This window comes from Callorhinus ursinus, unplaced genomic scaffold (genome assembly GCF_003265705.2).
Source record: "Callorhinus ursinus isolate GAN/ISIS: 27379988/994484 unplaced genomic scaffold, GSC_fseal_2.0 scaffold12, whole genome shotgun sequence".
Classification (NCBI taxonomy): domain Eukaryota; kingdom Metazoa; phylum Chordata; class Mammalia; order Carnivora; family Otariidae; genus Callorhinus; species Callorhinus ursinus.
The window spans coordinates 5,776,574-5,803,379 of record NW_027397074.1 but is presented as its reverse complement, the minus strand read 5'-3'; the positions used below and the strand labels follow the sequence as shown (position 1 = coordinate 5,803,379).

General features: G+C 36.8%; 1 protein-coding gene across 1 annotated transcript in view; it reads right to left on the bottom strand.

The window, feature by feature from the left end:
- Positions 1-26,806, bottom strand: part of FBXL13 (F-box and leucine rich repeat protein 13) — a 251,573-nt gene that overhangs the window by 22,377 nt on the left and 202,390 nt on the right. The window contains exon 18 of the mRNA XM_025873245.2: positions 6,828-6,911. Coding sequence (XP_025729030.1) covers positions 6,828-6,911 — 84 coding nt within the window. The remainder of the gene's footprint in view (positions 1-6,827; positions 6,912-26,806) is intronic.

Genomic DNA, 26,806 nt, shown 5'->3' with positions numbered 1-26,806 from the left:
TGTATGAGCAGAGCCAGCTCACCAGGCTGCACATTGCAGGGAGCTCAAAGAGAGCAAGCTCATGACAACCAAGGTGCAGTGCTCACTAGCAATGGCTGCCTAACCTGCCCAGCTCACAGATAGCTCTCTGATCTTGGCTCTGGAGCCCTCCAGTTCCTGACTTCATTCCTGGGTTCTCAAGATCTGATTCAAGCCTAAGTTACATTTATCATCCCCCTTTTTTTTTTTTAAAGATTTTATTTATTTATTTGAGAGAGAGAATGAGAGACAGCATGAGAGGGAGGAGGGTCAGAGGGAGAAGCAGACTCCCTGCTGAGCAGGGGGCCCGATGTGGGACTCGATCCCAGAACTCCAGGATCATGACCTGAGCTGAAGGCAGTTGCTTAACCAACTGAGCCATCCAGGCGCCCTATCATCCCTTTTGGATACTACTGATTCAGCCAGCATCCGTGGATCCAGAAGTCATGTTCTGGACTTCCATTTTCCAGTCTGTATGAGAGTTTGGAACTTATCACTTCTATTCTCAAAAGAAGAAAAAAAGGTGAGTGAACTGAAAATCAACAACTCTTCTTAGATCTGTCAGATAATTGAGGTCACAAAGCAAACCACCACTGTGAAAACTGGAGAGACAGGTGAATACAGAGAATCAGGGCTTACTAGGAGCAGAAGCCAGTGGCTGGAGCCAGTATCAACTGGAACATTTAAAGGGTAATTGACTAACAACCAGAGACTGAAAGTGAATTAGTTTGAAAGAAAAATTCCTGGGGCCTCACCTTAGCTGAGATCCCATACTTTGATGAATTTTGCCTCCAAGAGACCCACTAAGTTATCAGGGTAAAGATCAGAGAAAAATCCCCTCATGCTTCCTGCCAGGAGAAGGGGAAAATAATCATTCTGAAATACCTCCAGAGCATCTGTTCTCACTAACAAAAGCCTGATCTCAAGGGAAACTGTTCCACCAGAACCTAACCAACATGGGTTTTATGAAAGTCAATCCAACAAGGGGTGAGGGAAATACCCAACTCCAGCCCCTCTAACCTTCTTGTCTTACCTAAGTGAAGCAGAGGCAGGGAGAGGGGCTGGAAGCACTTGTAAAGACCACAGTCCTGGGATACAGGCCCTTTAAAAGACTGAGACCTGATCATATGACTGTAGAATGAATCTCCCCCAACAACACACCTAACTACCACACAAATGGGGTTCCTGTATAATAACACCTTAACAAAAGGATTAGAAATCATACAAAATATGCTCTCAGGTTACAGTGGAATTAAACTAGAAATCACAAAGACAGCTAGAAAATCCTAAAATATTTAGAGATTGAACAACACACTTCTAAATAAATATGGGTCAAAGAAGTCTCAAAAGAAATTTTATGCATGTTAGAAAATATGTTTAGTATCATAATCCCGGTGAAAAACAAGGATCCATTTTCTTTCAACTGGCTTGTTCTCTTGTACTATTTTCAAGAAAATAGCAATTTTATTTATGTAGTGTTCTTGATTTTTTAGATGCTTTTACATAAATAAATTTATTTAGTCAGTTATATTTAAGTGCTTCTGAAAAATGCTTTGATTCATTCATGGGGTAAAAATTAATAAACTATTTCTTCCAAGAGCATATTCTAAACTATCTCAGCATTAGAGCAGTTTGGCCATTGAGATTACCTGTTTTCTGACTATGTTTAACTAAGGTAAATAAATTATCAAACCATTATACTAAATATGTTCATTTTTTATTTACTAGTATATATTAGTTTCTTCCTCATTAAATAGAATAATAATCATAAAACAGGTAATATTGATCATGCACTCTGTGTCAGGAACCATGCTAAGTATTCAGATGTTTTATATCATTCAATCCTCACAAAAGGAAGACTGTTTTATTATACCCATTTTTATAAGTGAAGAATCCAAGGCCTGGAGAAGGAAACCAACTTGCCCAAAGTCATACAACTTCACAGACAAAAATTGTAAAATTCTGACTCTAGAGCAGACCTTGGCAAAATGCCAAATTTTTACTTGCAGGCCCAATCTGATTGGTCACCTATTTTTGTATGGCCTTCACTCTAAGAATAGCTTTTACGTTTTTAAATGTTGAAATAGTCAAAGAATAATATCTCATGATATGTGAAAATTATATGAAATTCAAGTTTTATTGTCCACAAAGTTTTATTGGGACACAACCACTGTCATTTATTTATGTACCTTCTATAGCTGTTTTTCACTCCATACCAGCAAAGTTGAGCAGTTGTGACAGAAACTGTATGGCCTACAAAGCCTACAATGGAAGCCCTTAGATCTGTCAGATAATTGAGGGCTATCTGGCCCTTACAGGAGAATGTTATAGAAAAGTAACAAGAAAAGATGACTCCTATTTTAGAGTGCTAGTTCCTGCCTGCCTCACAATTATAGCCACTATAAGAGCAATGAATTGTTAAGATGCTAAGTGAATTGCATAAGATTATGTGGCCATGTAAGAGGCAGAATCAGGATAAAAATTAGGACTTTGGATTGCTAGGCCAACATTCCCAATATTATATCATTGCCTTTGTTATCAAAGAGCTAATCTCCATACTTTTGTAAAAAAAAAATCCTTTTAATTTATATGGATATTTAATTTTTAAAATAAAAATATAAACAAAAAGATCATTCTTTAACAGACTAATCTTTATGATTTGCTTTGAATACTGATCACTATTTATTTGGTCTTAGCCTAAAAATATATATAATCTTGTAGCATCTCTATATACAATTTGGGTATAATAAATATACAGAGACATTGACATATGTGTATAATCTAACATACACTAAAATCACATTTAATGTACACATATATACTAGACACATAGATGTACACATATTCACATGTAAACATGCAATCTAATATATGCTAAAACTTATACACATTTAATTTGCACACATATACTATACACACGTATACATTGACATACATATTTATGTGCAAATACATACAAACACACACTTTTCACTGCATACACACATGTAAGTCCTTGTGGTAAGTCATAACTTGATTTTCCCCTCTCCAATGTCCTTTCTTTTTTTTTTAAGATTTTATTTATTTATTTGAGAGAGAGAGAATGAGAAATAGCACGAGAGGGAAGAGGGTCAGAGGGAGAAGCAGACTCCCTGCTGAGCAGGGAGCCTGATGTGGGACTCGATCCCGGGACTCCAGGATCATGACCTGAGCCGAAGGCAGTCGCTTAACCAACTGAGCCACCCAGGCACCCTCCAATGTCCTTTCTTAATCAACTACCTCAACCTACCAACACTGAAATAATAAAAAAAATTTTGTCCAGCTGCAAATGACCTACATAAAGAAAAATACACACATTCGTATTTATGACTATTACAGTAATGTATTTATAGCATACTTAATTCCCAAAAAAGGGAATGAGAAATATAAACTAGATAACGGAGTGCAAAAAGCAACTAAATAATTGCATTTATTCCATTGGTTTTATCCAAACAAGACAGAACTTCCATTTTATCTGTATTGCAACATCCTAACTAAACCAATTCTTTTGCCAAACTTGACAGTTTGTTATTTAAGTGCATAAAATGATCAAGGAAAAGGTTTCTTGATAAATGCTCTGTTATGACTGTATCAAACATCTTTTCCAAAATGTGTGTGCCTTTCAAGAGTACCAAATAATTTTAGTTTAACATGATCGTTGAATGTCTAATGTTCTCAGAAAAAAAATACCAATGTTGGAAGAAGTAATTAAAACCAGATCCTAAGTCAGTACATCTGAGACTCCAGACACTTAATCTGCATGTGCTGTGGTTTCCAGTAAAACACTAAAATGAGGTAATTTTTTATTCTTATTATGGTCATGACTCTTGCAAAACCTAACCAGGGTAAAAATGTTTATCTCATTTTTTTCTTAAATCATCATGCTGAATATAAGTTTCAATGTCTTGTGCTAAAAACAGAATCTCCTATATTTACCTTTGAGAAGTAACAAGAAAGTGAATTCCTGATAAATTACAGATAATCTAAATATCTCAATGCAATCACCTTATTTGACTCCCTTCTCTTTTGTAAGTCAAAATAAGAAATTGTGAAAATGGTTTATGTGTCATTTTCTCCTCTCACCTTCCTTGTCTCATCTCTTTTTGGACTTAACAATTGGGCTGGAGGAGGCATAGAGGAGAAAGATTATCATATGCCTAGAAGTGTGAACCTGGGAACCTTAGAAAGGTAAAACTGGTTAACAGCCACAACACACACACACACACACACACACACACACACACACACACACACACACCACAAAAGCGGGGAGGAGAAAATGAGACGATGAGAAAGAGAAAAAGAACTTGAATAGAATAGCTGATCTTGTGTAACTAATAATTAAATAATATTATAATTCCCATGCTCCTCTATTCCCCATTTTTATTTTCTCTTTTAAATCACTGAAAAAAAATCAGTTTTTAAAAGATTACATTTTTTTCACTCATCTGTATGAATGTGTAATTAGCATATGGAAAAATGCTTTTATCTAAAATCTAGGAGCGCCTGGAACCCATAAAGTCAAAGAGAAATGACAGAAAGCACTCCTAATACTTAACCTCATATTTTGATCAGTACTTTCTCATCCCAAGAAATGTTTTAAAAATTAGTTAGTCAGTGGTGTATATTAAGAGGCCATGTCATCACTGTGGTAGGTTTCAGTCCTTCTTAATGATTTGTGGTTAATGGTCAAATGTAATTGATCACCATATAAGAACTATAACCCAATATTAGAATTATTAACATTTAACTGTTTATTTTAATAACTTTTGTTCTATCACCTTGTCAAAGACCTTTTGAAAGCCTGACTAGATCATATTCATGGATAAAGTTTTATGTAAATGTATGTTTAACTTTTAAATGAACTGCAGTAGGTAAATCGTTAACCTTAGAAGAACATTTTAGCTTTTCTCCTAGTAGATTTCAGGCATCTAAATGTTTTATAACCCCTTTTGGTATTGTAGAGTTAAAATCTTGTCCTATATGGAAGTTGTTAGTCCTCTCTGGAATTTTTGCTTTGAAGGATACTATTTCTTCTTTTAAACTCTTTTTTTTTAAAGATTTTATTTATTTATTTTACAGGGAGAGACACAGCGAGAGAGGGAACACAAGCAGGGGAGTGGGAGAGGGAGAAGCAGGCTCCCCACTGAGCAGGGAGCCTGATGCGGGGTTCGATCCCAGGACCCTGGGATCATGACCTGAGCCGAAGGCAGACGCTTAACGACTGAGCCACCCAGGTGCCCCTTTAAAACTCTGTATTCAATTGAATACACTACTAGACAGATTCCTTGGGGACTTGTTAGAACCTTAGTACCCAGAGTCTATAGGTGGGAGAAAATGACATTGCTTTACACCAGTGCCTCTTAAAAGAGATTTCTTTCTTTTTTTTTTTTTAAAGAGATTTCTTAATCTCTTACATTTTTTTTCCTTACATACCACTAATTGCCCAGATATAACAAAGTACAGCAAAAGTAATTTGAAAACAATTTTTTTCCACTAAGCCATGTTGTCAATCAACCATTTAGAATAGCAATTCTCCATTTCCACTCTTTATTTCCATAAAACTGTAGTTAGATTGGCTTACTGAGGAAGGGACAGGACTTTGGACAGTCATTAAGCTCTCTCCGCCTTGACTTCCTCCCCTGTAAAATTGGGGAGTTGGTTTAGATGGTTCTAGGATTCCATCAGCTGCACAACTCTAGAATTCTGTGCTAAAGTCTAGAGCACCATTTGACCCAGCATCCTCTATAGCTCACCATTTATATAATATTTTAACACTCTTCTATGAGTCATGTTTGAACTTCCTGTAATGTCCATTTCAAATGCACAGAAGAGAGCTTCAAGTTTGTGGTGCTCTGTAGAATTCTCAGCTATCAACTTGCGTTATCTTTCCACTTGTGGAATAAATCCTTTTATCTCAGTAAGAGTTTCTGTAAAAAGATTTTTTTTCCTAGGTTAGCCCTGAGTTTTTATAAGTGGTTGGGGTTTTCAACTCTCAGGACACATTAAATGGAGCTTCCAGTGTCTTTAACAGTTTGCACATTCCTAGGTTACAGGTTCTCTTTAACAATGTTACTTTCTATGATTTACTAACAGGTTAGCAGATGTTGTCCTGGTTCAATACATGTATGGACCTATGACTGTGGTTTTTCTTCTTTTAACAGCACATTGAGATGCTTAATGTTGTAATAAACATTACATTGAGGCTTGCTCACAATAGCTATTTTATGGCTTCTAGCACATCCCTCAAGACTTGATCTAGGAAATTTGCCTTTGTCCTGAGCTCTTAAAGTACCAGTTGAGCACATAATCATTTATCCTATCCAATTACTTAGCTTATGCTTTCTGTTATGGTAAAATATACTACCCTGTGTTTGAGTATCTGAAGTTCGTAATTGTTAAGTACCTGGTATAATTTTTCAAACTCTTCCAATTTTCATGGTTAGATTATATAACATTTTTATCTACAGAATATTTTCTTTATATGAGAAGACTTTTACCACATTGCATTTCATTATTCTCCAAGTAAAATGTCTACCTACCTTATTTATCCCATGAGTCTAACATTGGGATGGGAGAGTAGATAGGAAAAATGAGAAAAATTCTCTTAGTCACCTTAAGCTGTGGAGGCCTGTCTAAAGTCTAGGAATTTATTTTGTCTTAACCAAGATCACATACGAGTTATTACATTTCCAATCCACTTATTTTTTTCTACTGTGACTACAAAGTTTATTCAGTTTGTGCTTAATTTTTAATCATAATTCTTTAATAGAGGATCTTAATTATCTTACCTGAATTCCGACATCGGTGATTTTATAACACTCAGATAGAGAAAGTTCCTTTAATTTTTTATGTCTGGAAAGTATCATCAAACCCTAAAAATATGTAATATGAAGATCACTTTGTGATTATAATTTATTACAGACAATATATTTCTAATAAATAACCATTTATGTAAACTAAAAAAATAGCTTCTATCTTATATTTCTTTACACTTAAATTATAAAATCACTTTGGTTAGGCAACATTATTAAATAAAATTTCAGGTTTCCTCTAATGTTTTGTAAAAAGTATGACAGAATCCTCCTGAGGCAAGGGAAAGAAGAGCAAAAATAAACTATCAGGAATACATCAGAATAAACAGCTTCACAGCAAAGAAAACAACCAACGAAACTAAAAGGCAACCTACTGAATGGGAGAAGATATTTGCAAATGACTTGGCCAATAAAGGGTTAATATCCAAAAGATATAAAGAACTTATACAACTCAACACCTAAAAGATGAATAATCCAATTTAAAAATGGGCAGAAGACATGAACAATATTTCTCCAAAGAAGACATCCAGATGGCCAACAGACACATGGGAAGATGCTCATCATCACTCATCATCAGGGAAATGCAAATCAGCACTACAATGAGATATCACCTCACACCTGTCAAAATGGCTACAATCAAAAACATAAGAAACAACAAGTGTTGGTGAGGATGTGGAGAAAAAGGAATCCTCTTGCCCTGTTGATGGGAATACAAACTGGTGCAGTCACTGTGGAAAACAGCATGGAGGTTGCTCAAAAAGTTAAAAATAGGACTGCCCTATGATCCAGCAATTGCAGTACTGGGTATTTATCCAAAGAATACAAAAACACTAATTAGGGATACATGCATTCGTATATATATAGTGGCATTATTTACAAGAGCCAAATAATGGAAGCAGCCTGTCCATCGATAAATGGATGGATAAAGAAGATATATATATATATTTACTATATATATAATATATATAATATATATATAATAAAAAAGAATGGAATCTTGCTATTTGCAACACCATGAATGGATCTAGAGAGTATAATGCTAAGCAAAATAAGTCAGTCAGAGAAAGACAAATACTATATGGTATCACTCATATGTAGAATTTAGGAAACAAACAAGCAGGGGCGCCTGAGTGGCTCAGTCAGTTAAGCAGCTGCCTTTGGCTGTGGTCATGATCCTGGGGTCCTGGGATGGAGCCCCATGTTGGGCTCCTGCTCAGCGGGGAGTCTGCTTCTCTCCCTTCCTCAGCCTCTCCTCCCCGCTTGTATTCTCCCTCTCTCTCTCTCAAATAAATAAATAAAATCTTAAATAAAAAAAGAAAGAAAGAAAGAAAAAAGCAAAGGAAAAAAAAGAGAGAGAAACCAAGAAACAGACTTTAACTATAGAAAACACACTGATTACCAGAGGGTAGGTGGGGGGTGGGTGAAATAGGTGATAGGATTTAGAAGTGCACTTGTGATGAGCACTGGGTGATGTATGGAATTGTTGAATCACTATAATGTCCACCTGAAACTAATATAAAACTGTATGTTAACTATACTGGAATTCAAATTTTTAAAAATAGAAATACAAAAAAAGAGGGCATTGGCTACTTTTTCATTTCTCCTCCTCCTACCCCAGAATTTAGCACAGGAAGAAGAAAAAAAAAAAGTGTGACAGAATCCCAGAGCCAGAAAATTCCTTATCTTGTTTCCTGTGCCCAGGTACATATAATCTGAATCAATATAAACAAATCTTAAAGACCTCTAAACTTAAAACTTTATTTTGAAGACAGTTCATGTGGCTAATTAATCTATTTGTTAGTAAATTTTTATTTATGCCTAACCTAAAAATCTGAAATCTTTAGCTCATTTTATTATGCTTAAGTGCTTAGAAAGGGAACAAATCTTTATATAAAAGCCTACAGACATATAATCATTCATTAATAGCCCACTTTTTCTGTTTAAAAGCTTTGTTTCTTTTTATTTAAAAAAATGCACTTTTTAGTTCTTAAATTTTTTCATATGTGGTTCTGCTGCTCCATTTCTCAGTACTTTCCCCACTAAACTGGGGGAACTGACTAATATACCTTATAGATGTCATTCTTCTGTCTTTGCATTCAGGATCACTTTTATTACACTTCCTATGAGGTGGACAAGAGCAATTGCCTCTCTTCTATGGTCTCAGAGCTGCCAGGCAGGGAAAATATCAGAAATGGTACATTGGTTTGTCCTTTTAAAATTTTATTTGTAGGACTGGTTTACATTTATTGGTCTTAAATACAGCATTTGGACAATTGAAAATGGGTTATGAAAATATTATATCCTGTTTTCTTCACTGATGCATTTATTAGGTCTTTTTATTAAAAAAAAAAATCCAGGTCAAGGAAAGAAGTGCTTGACAATTTATTTAATTGAAGCCACTGGTTAAATTGCAATTTCTAATTTCATTTAACGGTTTGGTACACCATCCAAAAATAAAATCACTCCATTCATTTTAAAAATTTTAGGAACACATTATGTTTTCTGCCTCCTTGTTTCAAAACAAAAAATTACTAAGCCCTCTGGAGCCAGCTCATGTGGTCTAGGTTCCAGATGTGGATGCTATTTTATTCATGTTAGAAGAATTGGAGTTTAGATATTCCCCCAACAGAAACCAAATTGTTTAAACAAAAATAATAAGAGATGCAAGGCTTGTCTCATTGCCCTATACCTGATAATCTCTATGTGTTTTATTAGCCTATGGGGAATTTGTCCTATGAAACTATCTCTGGAGTTTTCACCTTTTTTTTTTTTTTTTTTTTACTTTTATGTAGTCAAGTTAGAATTTTTTTTAAGATATTTATTTATTTATTGCAATTGGAGAGAGGGGCAGAAGGAGATGGAGAGAGAGAATCTCTAGTAGATTCCACACTGAGCACAGAACCCAACTCAGCGCTTGATCCCACAACCCTAAGATCATGACCTGAGCAGAAATCAGCACTCGACTCGGATGCTCAACAGCCTGAGCCGCCGAGGCTCCCTGACACACCAAGTCTTCTATATTCTCCCCTTGGGTAGTCCCCTAGCAGTACTCCCAGCCTCTAGGGCTATACAAGGTTTTAAGGGAGGTGGAGTTGCAGAGATATACTTGTCTGGTGGGTACCCACTCAGGCTTCTGTTTTAAGTTCCTTTAATAAAGCATTTCTCATTAAGTTGGACTTGGCCTTTTTCTCCTGTCTTAGGCTCCTTCTGACTCCTACCTCCCCTTCACAGAATAGTTTTCTATGGGTAAGGTGTTTATTTTCTCTCTGGCTTCTTTCAAGATTTTTTTCATTTTTTTTTTTGAGTTTGAATATGATATACCTAGATGTAGATTTTTTGGCGTTTATTTTGCTTGGTTTTCTCTGAGCTTACTGCATCTGTGGTTTGGTGTCTGTCATTAATTTTGGAAAAAGCCATTATTACTTCAAATATTTCTTCTGCTTCATTCTCTTTCTCTTTTCCTTCTGGTATTCCAACTAGTGTATATTACATCTTTCGAAATTGCCCCACAGATTTTTCCTGTTCTTTTTTTTTTTTTCATTCTGTTTTTTCTTTGCATTTCAGTTTGGGAAGTTTCTATTGATGTATCTTCATACTCACTGATTCTTTCCTTGGGACCATGTCCAGTCTACTGACAAGCCCATCAAAGGCATTCATCATCTTCATTACAGTGTTTTTTATTCCTGGCATTTTCTTTTGATTCTTTCTTAGAGTTTCCATGTCTCTGGTTACATTACCCATCTGTTCTTGCATGTTGTCAGCTTCTTCCATTAAGCCCCTTGCCGTATTAATCATACTTATTTTAAATTCCCTATCTGATCATTTACAGAATCTATGTCATATGAGTCTGGTTCTAATCCTTGCTTTGTCTCTTTAGACTATGTTTCTCTCTTGCCTATTAATAGCCCTTGCAATTTTTTGATGAAAGCCAGATATGATATATCAGGTAGTAGGAACTGAGGTGAATTGGCTTTTACTGTGAAGTTTTGTGTTAATCTCCTAAAACTAAGCTATGTTTAATGTCTTCTGTACCCGTAGGTATCAGAGGCTTCAATTTCTTCTGGCATTTTTGTTTTAAAATTTTTCCTTAAAACTTCTTATATGGAGATTGCACCTTGCAGCTCTTGAAACTGTAATCCACTATGATTATATTGGAGGGGTAGGGTGGTCGTAAGGTGTAGGGGGAAAGGAACATCCTATAATCCTATGATTAAGTTTTTGTCTTTTGGTGGGCCCCTGTCCTTGGGCTATGACTTTCACAAGGGTTTCTCAACCTTTCCCCTACCCCACCTTAAGAGAGACAGGAAAGTTAAGAAGGGAGAGTTAGGTAACTTCTCATCTCCGCCCACCCCCCCATAAGTCTCTGGCTAAATCTTTTCCTTTGTAAAGTAGGCCTTTGTTATGGAGAAGGTCCTGGGTGTGTTTCAAAATGGTTTATTTTCCCCTCCTCTGCCAGAAACATGAGGAGTTTTGGCTTCAGAACCTGGTGAGGTTCCTAGAGGTACAAATCCATGGAAATGTGGGGTCCCCCCAAAGACTGCAGCCCCCAGGAGTTTCTCACTGTCACACAAGTCCACACTTCACTACGAACAATTTGTCAGAGTTACCATTTAGATGTTCCTACCAGCTTCAGATGTTCCAGAGGCTTCTGTTTCAGGTAAGCTGATGTTGGCTGTGATTCTCTGTATTTACCGGTCTCTCCAGATTTTGGAGGGCAGTTTGCCTGCAACCTCAATTCCCTGATAAGTCCAAGAAAAGTCATTGATGCTTAAGTTTGTTCAGCTTTGTTCTTGTTGTAAGGATGGGAGTGATGACTTTCAAGTTCTTTACATGATGGAGCTGAAACTAGAAGCCCTCAGAAGTCTGTAAAAGCAAACTCATTCCCCCCAGCGGGAAGCCGTCACAGCGTGGGTGCCACATCCCGTAGGGCCCAAAAGGGCCGGGCGGGGGCCGTCAAGTTAGAATTTTTAAAGATGAACTGGAAATGAGGTACACTTGCTAAGTATGACATTTGTCTGTGTTCTCTTTACTACTTTATTCAAGATTACTAAAAGTTAATATTAAAATAGAATTTTATATTTCATCACTACATGGTTCATTAAAACATACGGCCCCAAAGTTAATTAATTAACATAATTAACCATTGGTAAATGCAAATCAAAACCACAATGAGATATCACCGCCAAGTTATGATGATGGTTATACTTAAAAAAGACAGATAATAAAAGTGTTGGTGAGGATATGAAGAAATTAAAACTCTCATTCATTGCTGATGGGAATGTAAAATGGTCCAGTCACTCTGGAAAATCCAGTCTGGCAGTTCTTCAAAAAATTAAACAGGGGCGCCTGGGTGGCTTGGTCATTGAGCGTTTGCCTTCGGCTCGGGTCATGATCCCAGGGCCCTGGGATTGAGCCCCGCATCGGGCTCCCTGTTCCGTGGGAAGCCTGCTTCTCCCTCTCCCACTCCCCCTGCTTGTGTTCCCTCTCTCACTGTGTCTCTCTCTGTCAAATAAATAAAATCTTTAAAAAAAAAATTAAACATAAAGTTACCATATGACCCAGCAATTCCACTCCTAGATATATACCCAAGAGAAATGAAAAAAAACATGTCAACACAAAAAAACTTGTACTCGAATGTTCCATAGCAGCATTATTCATAATAGAAAAAATGAAACAAGCCAAATGTCCATCAACTGGTTAAAGGATAAATAAAATGTGTTATATCCATATAATGGGATATTATTTAGCAATAATAAAGCATGATGCATACTACTATACAGATGAACATTTAAAACATTATGCTGAGTAAAAGAAACCAAACCCAAAAGGCCACAAATTGCATGATTCACTTATTTGAAAAGCCCAGAATAAACCAGAAAGCAGATTAGTGGCTGCCTAGTGTCTGGGCTGAACAGTGGGTCGGGGCTAGGGAGTGACTGCTTACGGGGAGGGAGCTTCATTGTGAAGTGATGGAAATGTTCTGGAATTTGATTGTGGTGATGATTGCATAACACGATCATCAAGATACTAAAACCCGCTAAATTGTACCCTTTGATTTATTGAGTTTTATACTATGTAAATCATATCTCAATAAAGATGTTTGTAAAAAATGACTGATGTAGTAATTGTATAGCTAAATACATATCAGAAATATTCCTACAGCATCCTTCAGTCCAAGACGAACACAGAAGTTTCTCAGACCTGGATGGCCAATGGATTAGCAAAACAGGGAGCAAGAGATGCTAATGTGCTGGACGAGTTATCACAGGGCCTTGCTGCTGTAAGTAAACACAACTCTAACTGAGCAGCAGCAAATCTAAGCCAGCTGGAGGAGGTAGGACCTCCACGGAAGCCTGTGTGGTGCTAGTACGGGATGCCAGCTTCTCAGGACAAGTGAAATACACTATTCCAGTCAACAGGATTCATTTTTCAATGGTTTTTTTTTTTTTTTTTTTTTGCCTCAGAAGCTTTTCAGATTCATGACCTAAAGAATATCAGAGCCAGCTAGGTGAGATGTTCTACTTGGCACTGTGAGATTCATAAATGCCCCAAATTAGGTGTTCTCTGAAACATTTGTTAAGGGCTTGGGATCAAAGTCCTAGGGGTGCCAAACTTTTACTTCTAGGAGGGATGGAAAGAGGAGAGTGGGAAGATAAAACCAAAATCAGGAGGGATGAGGAACCCACAAAAGGGAGTGACTGGGCCTCAGTGGGGCAAAGGGCAGGGGGATGCTTACTTCTTAGGGAAGTTGTAACCAAGAAAATGTCAATCCTCCTTAAGCTCCTTCAAAAGTCGGCCAAACTCATGAACGTTTTGCTGGGAAGGTTTTGGTTTATTTTCCCAAAGTATAGGAAGGGAATAAGTTGTTACCAGGTGAAGCACAGAGGAAAGCAACTGGTGTGGTCAGCAGGATTGCAGGTTGTATGAGAATGCAAGGCCCCAGGAGCTCACGAGAATCCGAAAGAGCAGTTTACTCCTTCATGGGCCGTGGAACTGAGGGATCTGGATCTGAGGGGCTTAGAAATTCCTAGTAATTGGCTTATATATACCAGCTCTGGTATCAGGTCCACTGAAGGGAGTGTCAAGACCTAAGACTCAAAAGAAAGTAGGCACTAAGTCCCAAGAGCCTTGCACATTATTCTAAGGAATTTGAACTTCATTCTATGCAACAGTGTTAAACAAAGCTTTTCCCCCTTTAAGGAATATGAGTTGATACATAAGTGAGCATAATGCAAAAAAGAAGGAGCATGTGTTTTAAGAGAGGTATGGGGACCACAGAGCAGGGCCTGGCAGTCTAGAAAAGACTTCCATGGAAAAACGGGAATTTGAATTAAGCCTCAAAGACTGAGTGAGATTTTGACAAGCAAAATAATAAGAATAGTGTTTCAGGCTGAGAAAATGGCATGAACAAAGACTTCATTAGGAATGTGTGAGTTGTTTGGGAAGTTGTTCAGTTTGGGGTCACTGGAAGTAGTGAGAGGGAACACTGAACACTGCCAGGAACAGCTCCACGTACACAAGACATTTCAGAGCAAACAAATCCTTGAAAACCATTCCCCCCACCCCAATTTTACATCTGGAATGATTTAGGTGATGTAGTTAGACTCAAGCAATGAACTAGTTACCAAATGTTGGAATGGTGCGTGTGTGTGTGTACTTAGCATATAACTGAGTCATACACCTATATACCCTTTACCTAAACTCACCAATTGTAATCATTTGCTACATTTGCTTAATTAATGTGTGTATGAATATGCATCATTTTATTAATATATCTGTGAATACAGTTTTATATGTATACATATCATATACATAGTACATATATTTTAAGTATATATATATATAAATTTTCTTGAAGCATTTTTTTTTTAAACTGGAAGTTTGTACCTCTAAGTTCCCTTCACCTAATTTGCCCATCCCCCCCACCTCTCTCCTCTCTGAACAAACCACCGGGTTTTTTCTCTGTATTTGTGTTTGTGTTTTTTTTGTTAATTTGTTTTATTTTTAAGACTCTACATATAAGTGAAATTGTATGGTATTTGTCTTTCTTTATCTGACTTATTTCACTTAGTATAATACCTTCTAGGTCCATCCATGTTGTCGCAAATGGCAAGAGCTCATTTTTTTTTATAGCTGAATAATATTCCAGTGTGTGTGTGTGTGTGTGTGTGCATGTGTGTGTGTGTGTGTGTTCCACTGTGTGTGTAACATTCTTTATCCATTCATCTATTGATGAATACTTGGGTTGCTTCCGTATCTTGGCTATTGTAAATAATGCTGAGGTAAATATAGGGGTACATATCTTTTCAAGTAATGTTTTCATTTTCTTTGAGTAAATATCCAATAGTGAAATTGCTGGATTGTATGGTATTTCTCTTTTTAATTTTTTGAGGAAACTCCACAGTATTTCCCACAGTGGCTGTACCAATTTACATTCCCACCAACAGTGCAGAAGAGTTCTCTTTTTTCCACATCCTTGCCAATACTTATTATTTCTTTTCTTTTTGATACTAGCCATTCTGATACGAGTGAGGTGATAATCTCATTGTGGTTTTTGTTTGCATTTCCCTGGTGATTAGTAATGTTGATCATCTTTTCATATATCTGTTAGCCATCTGTATGTTTCTTTGGAAAAATGTCTATTCAAGTCCTCTGCCCATTTTTCCATTGGATTCATTAGTTTTTTTTGATGTTGAGTTGTATAAGTTCTTTATATATTTTGGATATTAACCCCCTATCGGATATATCATTTGCAAATATCTTCTCTCATTCTCTAAGTGGACTTTTGTTTTGTTCATGGTTTCCTTTGCTCCCCAAAGCTTTTTATTTTGGTGTAGTCCCAACAGTTTATTTTTGCTTTTGTTTCTCTAACCTGAGGAAACATATTCATAAATATGTTTCTAAGGATGATGTCCAAGAGATGATTACCGCTTATGTTTTCTTTCAGAAGTTTTAAGGTTTCAGGTCTCACATTTAAGTCTTTAATCCATTTTGAGTTTATTTTTACATATGGTGTAAGAAAGTGATCCAATTTCATTCTTTTGCCTTTTGTGTAGCTGCTCAGTTTTCCCAACTTCCCCATAGTACAGTCTTGCTCCTTTGTCATGAATTAATTACCATATAAGTGAAAGTTTACTTCTGGGCTCTCCATCCTGTTCCATTGATCACTGTGTCTATTTTTGTGCAAGAATCATACTCTTTCGCTTACTGTAACTTTGTAGTATATCTTGAAATCTGGGATTGTGATAACTCCAGCTTCATTCTTTCTCAAGATTGCCTTTGGCGATTCAGGGTCTTTTGTTGTTCCAAATTGTAGGATTATTTGTTCTAGTTCTTTGAAAAATACCCTTGGTACCTTGATAGGGATTGCATTGAATCTAGAGATTGCTTTGGATAATGTGGATATTTTGACAATATTAATTCTTCTAATCCATGAGCATGGCATACCTTCCCATTTGTTTGTGTCATCTTCAGTTTCTTTTATCATTGTCTTATAGTTTCCAGAGTACAGGTCTTTCACTTCCTTGGTTGAATTTATTCCCAGGTATTTCATTCTTTTTGGTGCAATTGTAAACAGGATTGTTTTCTTAATTTCTCTTTCTGCTACTTCATTATTAGTCTATAGAAGCACAATAGCTTTCTGTATATTAATTTTGTATCCTGCAACTTTATTCAATTCATTTATTACTTCTAATTATTTTTGAGTGGAATCTTTAGGTTTTATATATATATTATATTATATTATATTATATTATATTATATTATATTATATTATATATTCCTTACCAATTTGGATACCTTCTATTTCTTTTTCTTGTCTAATGGCTATGGCTAGGTCTTCCAGTACTCTGTTGAATAAAAGTGGTGGGAGTGGACATCCTTGTCTTGTTCCTCATCTTAGAGGAAAAGCTTGCAGTTTTTCACCATGGAATATGATGACTGCTGTAGGTTTGTCATATATGGCCTTTATTATGTTGAGATATGTTCCCTCTAAACTCACATTGTTGAAAATTTTTATCATGAACAGATGTATTTTGTCAAAGGCTTTTCTGCATTTATTGCGATGATCATATGGATTTTATCCTTCCTCTTGTAAATGTGATATATCTTGTTGATTGATTTGCAAATATTAAACCATCCTTGCATCCCTGGTATAAATGTATCTTTGAACTTAGGTTGCTAATATTTTGTTAAGGATTTTTACATCTATGTTCATCAGTGATATTAGCCAATAGTTTTCTTTTCTTTTCTTTCTCTTTCTTTCTTTCTTTTTTTTTTTTCTTGTAGTGTCTTTGTCTGGTTTTGGTATCAGGGTAATAGTGGCCTCATAGAATGAATTTGGAAGTCTTCCTTCCCCTTCTATTTTTGGAATAGTTTGAGAAGAATAGGTGTTTTTTGTTTGTTTGTTTGTTTGGTAGAATTCATCTGTGATGCCATCTTTTCTTGGACTTTTGTTTGTTGGGAGTTTTTTGATTACCAAATCAGTTTTATTAGTCATAATTAGTCTGTTCAAAGTTTCTATTTCATCCTCATTCTGTTTTGGAAGATTGTAACTTTCTATCCATTTCTTCTAAGTTGTCCAATATCTTGACATATAATTTTTCATAGTATTCTCTTATATCTATTTTGTTGGTTCCTCTTTCTTCTCTTTCATTTCTGAAAATATTTTACTCCTCTTTCTCTCTTGATGTGCCTAGCTAAAAGTTCATCAATTTTGGTTATCTTTTCAAAGAACCAGCTCTTGGTTTCATTCATCTTTTCTATTTTTTTTTGTTTCTATTTCATTTATTTCCCATTTATTTCCACTCTATTCTTTATTATGTCCTTCCTTTAACTAACTTTGGGCTTTGTTCTTCTTGGTCTCATTCTTTTAGGTGTAAGTGTAGATTGTTTATTTGAGATTTTTCTTGTTTTTACGTATGCCTGTTATCACTATAAACTTCCCTCTTAGAACTACTTTTGCTGCATCCCAAAGATTTTGGACTGTTGTGTTTGCATTCTCATTTGTCTCCATGTATTTCTTAATTTTCTCTTCTTCATTGACCCACTGGTTGTTTAGTAGCATGTTGTTTAGTCTCCATGTGTTGTGGGGTTTTTTTAGTTTTTTTTTCTTGTAATTGATTTTTTCTTATAATTTTTCCTTATAATTTTCTTGTAATTGTATTCAGAAAAGATGCTTGATATGAATTCAATCTTCTTAATTTTATTGAGACTTGTTTTGTGGCCTAACATGTGATCTATCCTAGAGAATGTTCTATGTGCATTTGAAAAGAACATGTATTCTGCTGTTTGGGGATGGAATGTTCTATATATATCTGTTAAGTCCATCTAGTCTTATTCACAGCCATTGTTTCCTTGTTGATTTTCTGTCTGGATGATCTATCCACTGATGTAAGTGATGTTAAAGTCTCCTACTATTGTTGTATTGTGTTATTGTATTATTGTCAATTTCTCCCTTTATGTCTTTTTAGCTTTATATATTTAGGTGCACCTATGTTGAATGCATAGATATTTGCAATTGTTATATATTTCATATATATGTATAAATATGAAATATAATATATATATGTTATAAATTTCCCTGAACCGTTTGAAAATAAGTTTCAGATATCATGATGCTTTACTCCTAAATATTCTCTTTGTATCTCTTTGGGAATAAGGGCATTTTCCTGTGTATAAAGTATAATATATATAGTATTATAATACTTAAAATTAACAGTAACCCTATACTATCTAATATAAAGCCAGTATTTTTTTTTTAATCCCAGGACCCAGTCAAAGTTCATTCATTGCATTTAGTTGTCACGTGTCTTTAGCCTTTTTTCTTTTCTTTAAATTTTGTCTTTTAAGACATTGACTTTTAAAGATCCCGGGTCACTCCTTACATAGAATGTCTCACATTCTGGATTTGTCTGATTGTTCCTTATGATTAGATTGTAGGTAAAAAAAATTCTGCAAGAATACTACCTAGGTGCTGTTGCATCCCTTTAGGAGGCACATATGTGAGGTGTCCCATTATTGGTGATGCTCTTACTCACTTGATTCAGGTAGTAACTATAGATCTTTCATTAGAGTGTATTTTTACTTTTTATTTAATAAATAATCTGTGGTGTGATTCTTTGAGACCACAAGAATACTGTTTCCCAAAAACCTTTTAGTCAATGGTTTTAGCATTAATTGGTGATCCTTGCCTAAATCAGTTATTTCACTGGGAGTTGCAAAATGCTGATTTTTCTCATTCTACCCTTCCTTCTGTATTTATTAGCTCTTTTCTATCTTTTCTACCATCATTTCTCTTCAGTTTTGCTGAATATTTGGGAGGTATCTTGAATAAAATATGATTATTTTAGACATAACAATTATTGCAGTTAATTTTTTGTGTTACCTTAACAATCTTTAATTTCCCCAAATTCTGCTGAGCACATATACAAGATAAAGTTACTGTTTTGGTTGGTGCGATTATGTTACTTGTTGGCTAAAGACAACACACCGAGGAAAACAAAAACACCAATATTTTGCTTTATTATAAGACTGAACATTTGGTCATAATTTAAAAATAAACAAAACATGTTTTATAAATGAAACTGATGTGGATGAAACCTTATGAAATAAAGCTTAACATTCTGCGAGTAATTTTTTCTTTAAAACTTGCAGGTGGCTTTTTTTCTGAGATACTGCTTTTAGAAAAAGTTTGGAAAGATGGTCTAGGAATATTGGCATTTAGAATAAAATACAATGTAATTTGTCTAACAGCCACATTGCTACAAATCATCCTTATTTATAGTATGTTTCATTTTGAAATTGTCAGCACTTTAATACAAGCACACCAGAAGAGTAAATAGCATAAATAAGCTTTATAATCTGTCCTGCATATGATTAAAGAAACAATTTCTTGGAAAAAACCTACATAAAATTACATAAGATTTCATAGTTTGTTCAACTTTTAATTCATTTTTCTTGAATAGACTTTATAAGCAGTAGCTTGTAGGATTTCAAATTAAAATACTAAAATAAATCTCTCTTCTACAATAGTGAGATAAACCACTGTAAAGATATGGAGAAAATATGAAAATATGACAAATGATTAATAACTATATTATTATAAGCAATTCGTACAAATTGGCAGAAGTATTGAGACCCCAATGTATAAGTGAGTAAAGAATCTCAACAGAAAATTCATATAAGATGAAATATAATTGCAATGATAAGCAGCATATATAGGACAAAATTATTAATATTAGAATTTTTTAAAATGCAAATTCAAATAACAATGAAGTTTTAATTCCTAGTTATTTTTGTGAAGTTAAAACAGGCACTATTGGTAAAGGAGTATATTTATTTTAATGCCAATAGCAATAAAAATTGCTACAACCCATGAGGAAAGCAAGTGGCCAAAATAACTAAATGTCCTGTTCAAAAGAAGAGAAAAATTGATGGGGGATAAAGCAAAAACGGTGATTTCAATAGTCAAATGGCTCAGTCTTCTTTTTGTCACTCAGGATTGAAGGGGCCCATGGTGTAGAGAGATGTGTCCTAGTACTGGAATCAAACATGTCTAAAATGGAATTAATGTTCTAATCTCTCTCTTAGGTTCTTTTTCTGGTTAACAGTACCACCATGTCTGCAGTTGACCAAGTAAAAACTTGAGCATTGTCTATGTTTCCTCCTATCCCCTCTGCTCTCCGTACCCAGCCAATCAATCAGCAAGCCCCACCTATGTACTTCCTAAATATCTCTCATACATGTCCCTTCTGCCACCACTATCAACACCTCATTTCTAGCCGTACGAGTTCTACTCAGAGTTCTTCAGTGGCTCCCGTTGCATATAGGACATAGTCCGAATCACTTTGCAGGGCACCCAAAGCCAGTCACATTCTGCCCTCCACCTTTCTCCAGCCTCATTCCCTATCTCCTTGGGCCATGCTATGACAAGACAAAGTCACCTGTGGATCCCCCAACACACAACCCTCTCTCATGTCTCCACACCTTCCCACCTGCTTCTTTCTCCACTGTGAATGTCCGTCTTTACCTCACAAACACCTACTGAAGCTTTCAGCTGCACCTCAAAAGCTGAACAGTGTCCCCTGACTTCTCTACAAATAGACAACAGAGACATAAGCACTCACTTTTCCACTCATCCATGCTGCCAAGATATAGCGTATGTACCCAGGTGTATATCTCATCACATCAAATATACCTCATATGTCTTAATTTGAATAAATCATTGCTAAGATACATTGAGTGCTTACCATGTGCCAGGAACTGTGCTAAGCAGTTTACATTTATTATCTTATTTACTCCTTACAACATTCTGAGGAAAGTATATTATAAACACTGTTTTAAAGACAGGGAAATGGAGGCACAGAGAGGTTAAGGAACTTGCCCAAGGTATCCTAGTGTGGTGTCGCCAGACAAGATGTGAACACGCACTTTGAACTTATGCTTTTGGTAACTTTTAACCAAGCAGTGTTGTTACTCTTGTTATTGTTTTGCCACTAGACTATACCTTGAGACCAGAACTATGGCTGTCAATGTAGTACGCCCAGAACCTTGCATGGTGTTTAATAGAGTTGACAATGAGTAAATATTTTTTTAAGATTTTTCTTTAATTTATTTATTTGACAGAGAGAGAGACAGCGAGAGAAGGAACACAAGCAGGGGGAGTGGGAGAGGGAGAAGCAGGCTTCCTGCCAAGCAGGGAGCCCGATGAGGGGCTCGATCCCAGGACCCTGGGATCATGACCTGAACCGAAGGCAGACGCGTAATGGCTGAGCCCTCCAGGTGCCCCAACAATGAATAAATATTTGTGAATGAATGAGTAGTCCATAAAACTCTCTGTTTTTATGGAACCAATTTTCTCTTATCTTTCTGGCATACTCTCAGAATTCTTGGATAGAATATATGTCCCTTCATAATTATGTGAATTAGTGTTTATATTTCATACATTCCTTTCTGAAAGATTGGCTCTGTTTGGTGCTGCTTACCACATTCTTTTAGGAATAAAAACAAAACTTATACTTGGAAATATGTTTTATCTCAATTAACACATCCTCTTTCTAAAATCACTGATAACGCTATCTTGTACAAAGTCCTTCAGAATGTATTTTAACCTCACAAGTGAATTTCCCTTTTAAACTATGGTTAGCAATTAAAATTTTATAAAAACAATTTACCTTTCTTTTTCTCAATTATTTTTATTTCTACTTACTTGATTGTTAGTATGAATTTTGTAATCATAATTTTTAAAGTATTAACCACTCTGATCTAATTTACTGACCTAGAGGTCTAAAGGAAAGCAGGCTTTGGTCAACACACGGAACTAGGTCCTCTATATATTAATGGAGCGGAAGAAAATCAGCATCTTTGTTACCTAGAAATAGAGCAACTGGCCTTGAGACTGCTTGCCTCCTACCTGATGGAGGTCAAGAGGAGGGTTCTGGCACCAAAGATTCTCCTTGAGGGAAATGACAAGCTTAAGTTGGTCACTTCTTTTTGCAATGTTTCCAATAGGCAATTTGCTGGAAACAGGAGAAAATTGTCTGTAGCCTCTGTAAGGAAAACCACTATTGCTAATGATGGTATCATCAGATTCATAGAAGGCCACTAGCTAGGAGAAGGGCCTGGAAAGGACTTAAAAAAGGTCAATCTCAATATGAAAGAGTATAACCAGGGCAGACTTCTTGTTATGTGCTTTTGAAAATCCATGGCAAACTCATTTGCCTCTGAGTTTCCCTGCTTGCTTTTAACTCCCATTCTATTTATTGAATCCCAAGTGATTTCATGTGTTTCTTGCTTTAGAGGTTTTGCTTCACTGAGCCTCAGGCCTTATTTATGTGTGTGTTCCTTGCAGATGGGTGGTCTCTTGAAAGTGTATCATCAGATTAAGACATGCAGCTGTAAGCACTCCTACTCCAGTTCACAGCATAGCTGACAAAGTGTACACCCCAAAGAAGCCTTATGTGTTTGGTTGAAAGGAAAGAAATGGCATGAGATTCATTCATTCACTCACCCACTGACTCACAAAACAAATCTTTTATGTGCCTCTATGTACTAGACATTATGCTAGGCTTCCCAAAGATGGGCTGCTCCAACGTTTACCATCAGGAAGCTTACAGTGTTGTAGGTAGACAGGTGTGGAATAAATACAAAAATATATTGAGCTAATGGCTTTGGGGGGGGTATTGTAAAGTACAGTGGAAACAAGACAGAGAGATCCTAAGTCTGCCCAGGAGTTCCAGGAGAGCTTCACACGGCTGAATCTCAAGGGATAAGCAAGAATTTACTAGGTGGACAAGGGAAGAGGGTGTTTCAGGCAGAGGGAATACTTGCAGAGATGGGAAGGCAAGGAGAGTGTGACATGTTTGAGAAGCTCAGGAGAGTCAGTTGTGTGTCTGTGGGGCTAACAATGAAAAGTGGGTATCTGGTGGAAGTGAGGCAGTAGAGGTAGGTAGGGGTCACCTCAGGAAGAGATTGGACCTCTACACTGGATTGGTTAGACTTTAAATCTTTTTTTTTTTTAATTTGACAGAGAGAGACACAGTGAGAGAGGGAACACAAGCAGTGGGAGTGGGAGAGGGAGAAGCAGGCCTCCCGCGGAGCAGGGAACCCAACGTGGGGCTCGATCCCAGGACCCTGGGGTCATGACCTGAGCCGAAGGCAGACACTTAATGACTGAGCCACCCAGGTGCCCCTTGGTTAGACTTTATACTGTAAGCACTGGAGCTCCTGAAGAAATCTGAGCAAGGAAGCAATAGGCTCCAATTTGCATGCAGAAGGATCACTCTGCAGCCGAGTGGAGAACAGCTTGGAAGACAGTGGTACTTAAGGCAAGAGAAGTTAGTAAGAAGAAAGAGTGCTTAAACTATGGCAGTGGCGGCAAGGATAGAGAGGAGGTAGAGGTAAATCTCTTCTATTTTCGACTACACTTTATAACACATACAATTAAAATCTCGAGATTTTAATTGTGTGTTATATTCGAGATAGGCAATGTAGGTAATCTCCTGGAGCCCCCTCACTAGATTTTCAACTACACTTTATAACACATACAATTAAAATTAACATGGAAACCACATGCCAATACTCAATTGGAGTTTTTTTATGCAATTTCATTTGAAAATAATTTGTGTGCTACCAGCGATTCAAGAGATACTATTACTATGAGGCCATCTAAATTCCCAGAGGGCCACCTCTCTGGGAAACTATGCTGTAATGTGACAGAACTAAGGTATAGCATATTAGGAACTAGAGAATTCTTACCTGTTTAGAAAAAAAAATCTAGAGACATTAGGATCACCATGTGATTTATGTTTTCTTAAAGAAAGAATGCATCAATAAAATAAAACCCACTGATATTGCCTTAGAATGACCCAGACTGAGAAGTGTGATTTTCTGATAATTATGGAGAGCATGACCAATGTTTATTATAAAATTATTTCAAGAAATCTTAAAAGGCACTATTCACTTATGCCAAGATGCTTTCTCTATTGTTAACAGTCATCAGTGATTACATGCTCAGCATCTACCTACCTAGGCATGTGAAGAATAGAAGGAGGTGCATCCCAGGCAGAAGGTACAACATGTATAAAGGTCCTGAGGTAGGAAAGATTTTGACTTGTTTGAGGAGCTAAAGGAAGGCAGTGGAGCTGGAAGAAAGGGAATGAGGGGAGCTGGGGCATGAGACGATATCAGGAGGGTAAGCAGGGATCTGTTTAATTAACAGTAAATATTTGTTTAAATTTCAGTCCTTTCCTGATTTAGCTTCTATGTTTTATTAAACACTGTTGGATATTCCCTCAATCCTCATGTGACTACACTCACCTGGTTCTCTTCTAACCTTTCTCACCTTCTTTCTTTATTCTCCACTATGGAGTCATCTTATTCCCACTCCTTAAATATTGGTGTTCTGATGTATTCTTCACGGGTGCACATTTCTCCCCACTCCCCACAGTCTCTGAGGATCTTGGCCACATTCACGCCTCCATGCTAATGACTCCCATGTCTGAATCTCCCTTCAAGATCTCTCTCCCAAGCCTTTGGCCTGAACATGCAATACACTCTAACTATGTCTGATCAAAGTGAAATCAGCTTTCACCCAAAACCTGTTACCTCTCTTTTTCGAGGTAGGACCTCCATCCACCCAAAGTCAGATTTTTGGAATCATTCTTTTTTTTTTTTTTTAAAGATTTTATTTATTTATTTGAGAGAGAGAAAGGTCAGAGGGAGAAGCAGACTCCCCGCTGAGCAGGGAGCCCGATGCGGGACTCGATCCCGGGACTCCAGGATCATGACCTGAGCTGAAGGCAGTCGCTTAACCAACTGAGCCACCCAGGTGCCCTTTGGAATCATTCTTATCCTTCCACCTTCACCCCAGGTCCTGATCTCCCATAACCAATCAATCATCAAGTCCTTTCAGTTTTATGTCCAAAGTATTCTTGAATATGTTCTTTTTTTTTTTTAAAGATTTTATTTATTTGACAGAGAGACAGCAAAAGAGGGAACACAAGCAGGAGGAGTGGGAGAGGGAGAAGCAGGCTCCCCGCGGAGCAGGGAGCCCGATGTGGGGCTCGATCCCAGGACCCTGGGATCATGACCTGAGCCAAAGGCAGATGCTTAACGACTGAGCCACCCAGGTGCCCCTTGAATATGTTCTTTTCATGCTAGCTCTGGCCTCTACCTAGTTCAAAAATTTGTCATTTATTTAACTACTGAAAGACCTCCCACTGGTCTCCCTGCCTTTAGTTTTTCTCCCTTCCGATCTGTCCCCCAGAGAACAACCCAAATAATCTATCTAAAATGGGAGGCTAACTAGGACTGTGACTTCCCTACAAAGTGCTATTTCATCATCCACTTGTTCAAGTCCAAGCTCCTTGGCACGGTATGGAATTACTCAGTGACATCTCATTTTCATAGTATATTTTAGTAGTATTAAGCTACCTAAAGTTCCTTGAACAGGCATGCATTTGCATGCTTGCATGTGGAGCAGGCTGAGTTAAGAGATCCCTTCTTCTCTTCCTCCAACACTACACCAGTCACACCATATTTCAATTACCCATACTTACCCTTCCAAATTGGGCTGTAGAGAACAGGTCTTATTCACATTCGGTAACCCTAGAGCTCAGCATTTATTCCTTCATTCAGTGAGTAGTTATCAAGTATCTACTACCCCCAGGGTTCAGCAATGAACAAAATAGCATCTCAGGCTTCATGGATTGCACATCCTAGTGAGGGGGCTCCAGGAGATTGCCTACATAATAGGCACTCAGGATACAGTACTCATAATTAAAAATTTCAAACATCAGGCAAATGGAAGAGTCATAAACCACCATCTAAGCACACTGTCTGGAACATTGCTCTGACTCATTTTTCCTTTAAACAGCAAATATGGCAGTGACTAAGGCAACTTAAACAATGGATTGAACTGTCCTAACTGTGGGTACTGTGGTTTTAGTAGGTGATAATTCTCCTAACTAGAGGAAAACATTTTCCCACATATGTGGAAATATAACCTCATATTCAAACGATCCTCCAGGGTAGGAAGGGAATGAATAACATCCTATTTAATTAGACATTAAGAAAAGTTATAGGAGATTAAATATTTTTACAGATACTTTAAGATATCATCACATTAGGGGCACCTGGGTGGCGTAGTCAGTTGGGCATTCAACTCTAGGTTTCAGCTCAGGTCTGATTTCAGGGTTGTGAGATTGAGCCCCACATGGAGCCTGCATCGAGCCCCGTGTGGGGCTTCATGCTCAGCGTGGAGTATGCTTGAGTTTCCCTCTCTCATTCTCCATCTGCCTCACCCCCAATCACTCTCTCTAAAATAAAAAAATGAATCTTAAAAAAAAAAGATACCATCACTTTAGTAAGCTATTTCCCTCACTAGTAAACCCTGTCCTCTTTATATTGGAAGAGGGAAAAATGATATATTTCCTCATTCTCTAAGATGCACTTAC